The 2,926-nt window shown below is 39.4% G+C and overlaps 1 protein-coding gene across 1 annotated transcript; it reads right to left on the bottom strand.

Annotated features, from left to right (window-relative positions):
• Positions 1-551: 551 nt before the first annotated feature.
• LOC111994554 (probable pyridoxal 5'-phosphate synthase subunit PDX1) lies at positions 552-1,963 on the bottom strand. The gene has a single exon (XM_024026439.2). It carries the CDS (start codon positions 1,817-1,819, stop codon positions 884-886), a length of 936 nt encoding a protein of 311 aa, XP_023882207.1. The 5' UTR covers positions 1,820-1,963; the 3' UTR covers positions 552-883.
• Positions 1,964-2,926: the final 963 nt, after the last annotated feature.

Genomic DNA, 2,926 nt, shown 5'->3' with positions numbered 1-2,926 from the left:
CATTCTTCTCATATACTCATGTCGCCTAAACTTATAGTCAAAAAGTAAACAAAAAGGGAGATCTCTGCCTACCACAATAGTCCCTTATATGGGCACAGATAAGACTATGATTGATTACTCTTCTCCCACTTCCGAAGTAGTCAAAGACAACTAGGGCACAGCCTTAAAATGCCTACACAACACTAAATCTATGTTGGCACCTTTCATGTGAACTGCTCAAAAACAACATTAACAATTTATTCAAAGGGATATAAAGATTCCACTAGACTAGACTAGAGGAACGACATCCTTTTGATTCACAGTCACCACAGAATAACATCCAAGTCAGAGTCCCAAACTAAAGCTATTAGAACACAATAGCAGTCTAAATACTAAAACATTACACAACTTCCAGCCACAAATATCATCTACCGTCTGTCATATATAGTAAAATTAAAATAAATTAAAAAATTCCTTACCTATTTCTAATGTGTAAATGCGCTTTGCTTCTTGCTTATTTGGTGCGACATCCACAAAATAAGTTCAAAAATAAAGAAAAATACATCCATTCATAGACGAAATAAATATATTCTTCCAAATCAGCTACCAAGAACAACTTGATATTCCAGAATCCAAATACAACAAATTTCCAGAATCACATAATAAAACTGCTATCTAATAACAAGGAACGAAAAGGAAGACACACAATTTCTAATCCATAAAAGCCCCTAACCGTCTTCCAATCCAAAAACACAGCAAAACTACTAAAAATCCAGCATAATTCTTCTTTTTTTTTCCTTTTTTTTCTTTTTTTGTTTCGGTTTGATTTTTTTTTTTTTCCTTAAATAAAAATTACAATATGCCCACCAGAACCAGAGAAGCCATTATTTCATTTTGTCGATTTTCACTCGGACCTGTTGGCGTACCTCTCAACCTTATCATCATTGAGATTAATCCCCACCATGGCCTCACCCAATCCACAGCTCACATCAGCAAGCACATCCGGGTCACTGTAATGAGTCACAGCCTGCACAATCGCCCGAGCCCTCCGAGCCGGGTCACCGCTCTTGAAAACCCCAGAGCCAACAAACACCCCATCACAACCGAGCTGCATCATGAGCGCCGCGTCAGCCGGCGTCGCCACCCCACCGGCGGCGAACTGAACCACCGGAAGCCTCCCGAGCTGCTTGGTCTGCATCACCAAATCATAAGGAGCAGCGATCTTTTTTGCGAAGGAGAAGACCTCGTCATCGTCCATGTTCCTCAACACCCTGATATCTCCCATAACGGAGCGCACGTGCCTCACGGCCTCGATGACATTCCCGGTTCCGGCTTCGCCTTTGGTCCGAATCATCGCCGCGCCTTCGCGAATCCTACGTAAGGCTTCGCCGAGGTTTCGGCACCCACAAACAAAAGGGATACGAAAGTTATGCTTGTTGATGTGGTTGTCCTCGTCCGCCACGGTTAGAACCTCGGACTCGTCGACGTAGTCGATTCCAATGGCTTCGAGGATTTGGGCCTCCACAAAGTGGCCGATGCGAGCTTTAGCCATGACTGGAATAGTCACAGCTTGTTTGATCTCCTTGATGAGCTGAGGGTCGCTCATGCGAGCCACGCCGCCTTGGGCTCTGATGTCAGCAGGCACGCGCTCAAGCGCCATTACGGCGCACGCGCCTGCCTCCTCAGCGATCCGGGCTTGCTCGGCGTTCACCACGTCCATAATGACGCCGCCGCGGAGCATCTGGGCCAGACCCACCTTCACTGAGAATGGGGATTTCTTTGTGCCGGTCTCGTATAAAGCGCCATTGCCATACACGGTGACTACTCCGGTGTCAGCCATTAAGAGAGAGAGAGAGAGAGAGAATGAGATTTGAGAGTAGGCGGTGGGGAGAGAATGGATGGTATATGGTTATATAATATGAGAGGTTAGGGATTTGTTTTTGTTTTATTTAAGGGGTTTTGGGGTTGTCAAATTTTGAGATTTACACTATTTATTTATGGTATGGAACTAAAGACGTGTCTGTCAAATATAGTTCCCAGATTTTTGTCACCGTGTCAGATTATATTTCCATCTAGTGCACCCCGTGCACGCTGATACTACCATAATTTTTTCTTCGTTTTGTTAAATCAGTGGATTTTTTGTCCACAATAATCTTTTTTTTTATTTTTATAACATTTGAACTATATCTCATTTTACATTTTACTTTGAAACTATTGAAATGAACAATTAACCTTTCAAAATTGTAATCTTTTTTCAATGTTCTTCACTAATTATTTTGGTGTTATGTATGACAGAATTATATGCTCAAAGAAAAAAAAAAAAAAAAAAAAAGAATGACAGAATTAAGTATTGAAATATCAATTTGCCCCTATCTCCAAAACATAGGATAGATATGGTAAATTAGTCTTTTAATATTAAATTCATTTAGATTTAAGAACAAGACAAACAACAATAGGTTAAGTGTTACAAAGTTTTCGATTTGAAGTGTCGATTGTGTTATTTGATAGTTCAAAGGGCAAAGTGTTAAATATGATATAGTTTAGGGTGACAAAACATAATTTTTCCTTCACTCTTTTTCCCAAGTAATTTAACTTTTTTTTTTTTTGAAATAAGCTTTATACATATATATATATATATATATATATAAATACTATGCAAATAAGGTACCAAAAGTTTAGGGTACCCAAACATACCTTAAATAAATAAAAAATTAAAAACAAATCAAACAAAATATGAGTTTGATGTTTTTAGCCTAATGTAAGTGTATATGTGTGAAAAACTCTCTCTTGAAAACTTGAATCCCGGGGTCCTTCCCCTCCTTCCCCTCCTTCCCTTACAAGAACTTTGTACTTGTGAAGTGACTATCATGCCAAATGTGTACGGTGATGGAATATTTCAAATTTTCAATAGTAAAATAAATGTGTATTTCCTTCTCCCCTCATAAGA

This window comes from Quercus suber, unplaced genomic scaffold (genome assembly GCF_002906115.3).
Source record: "Quercus suber isolate HL8 unplaced genomic scaffold, Cork oak 2.0 scaffold_208, whole genome shotgun sequence".
In the NCBI taxonomy this organism is placed as follows: domain Eukaryota; kingdom Viridiplantae; phylum Streptophyta; class Magnoliopsida; order Fagales; family Fagaceae; genus Quercus; species Quercus suber.
The sequence above is the reverse complement of the archived record's forward strand: the minus strand, read 5'-3'. Positions and strand labels throughout refer to the sequence as shown.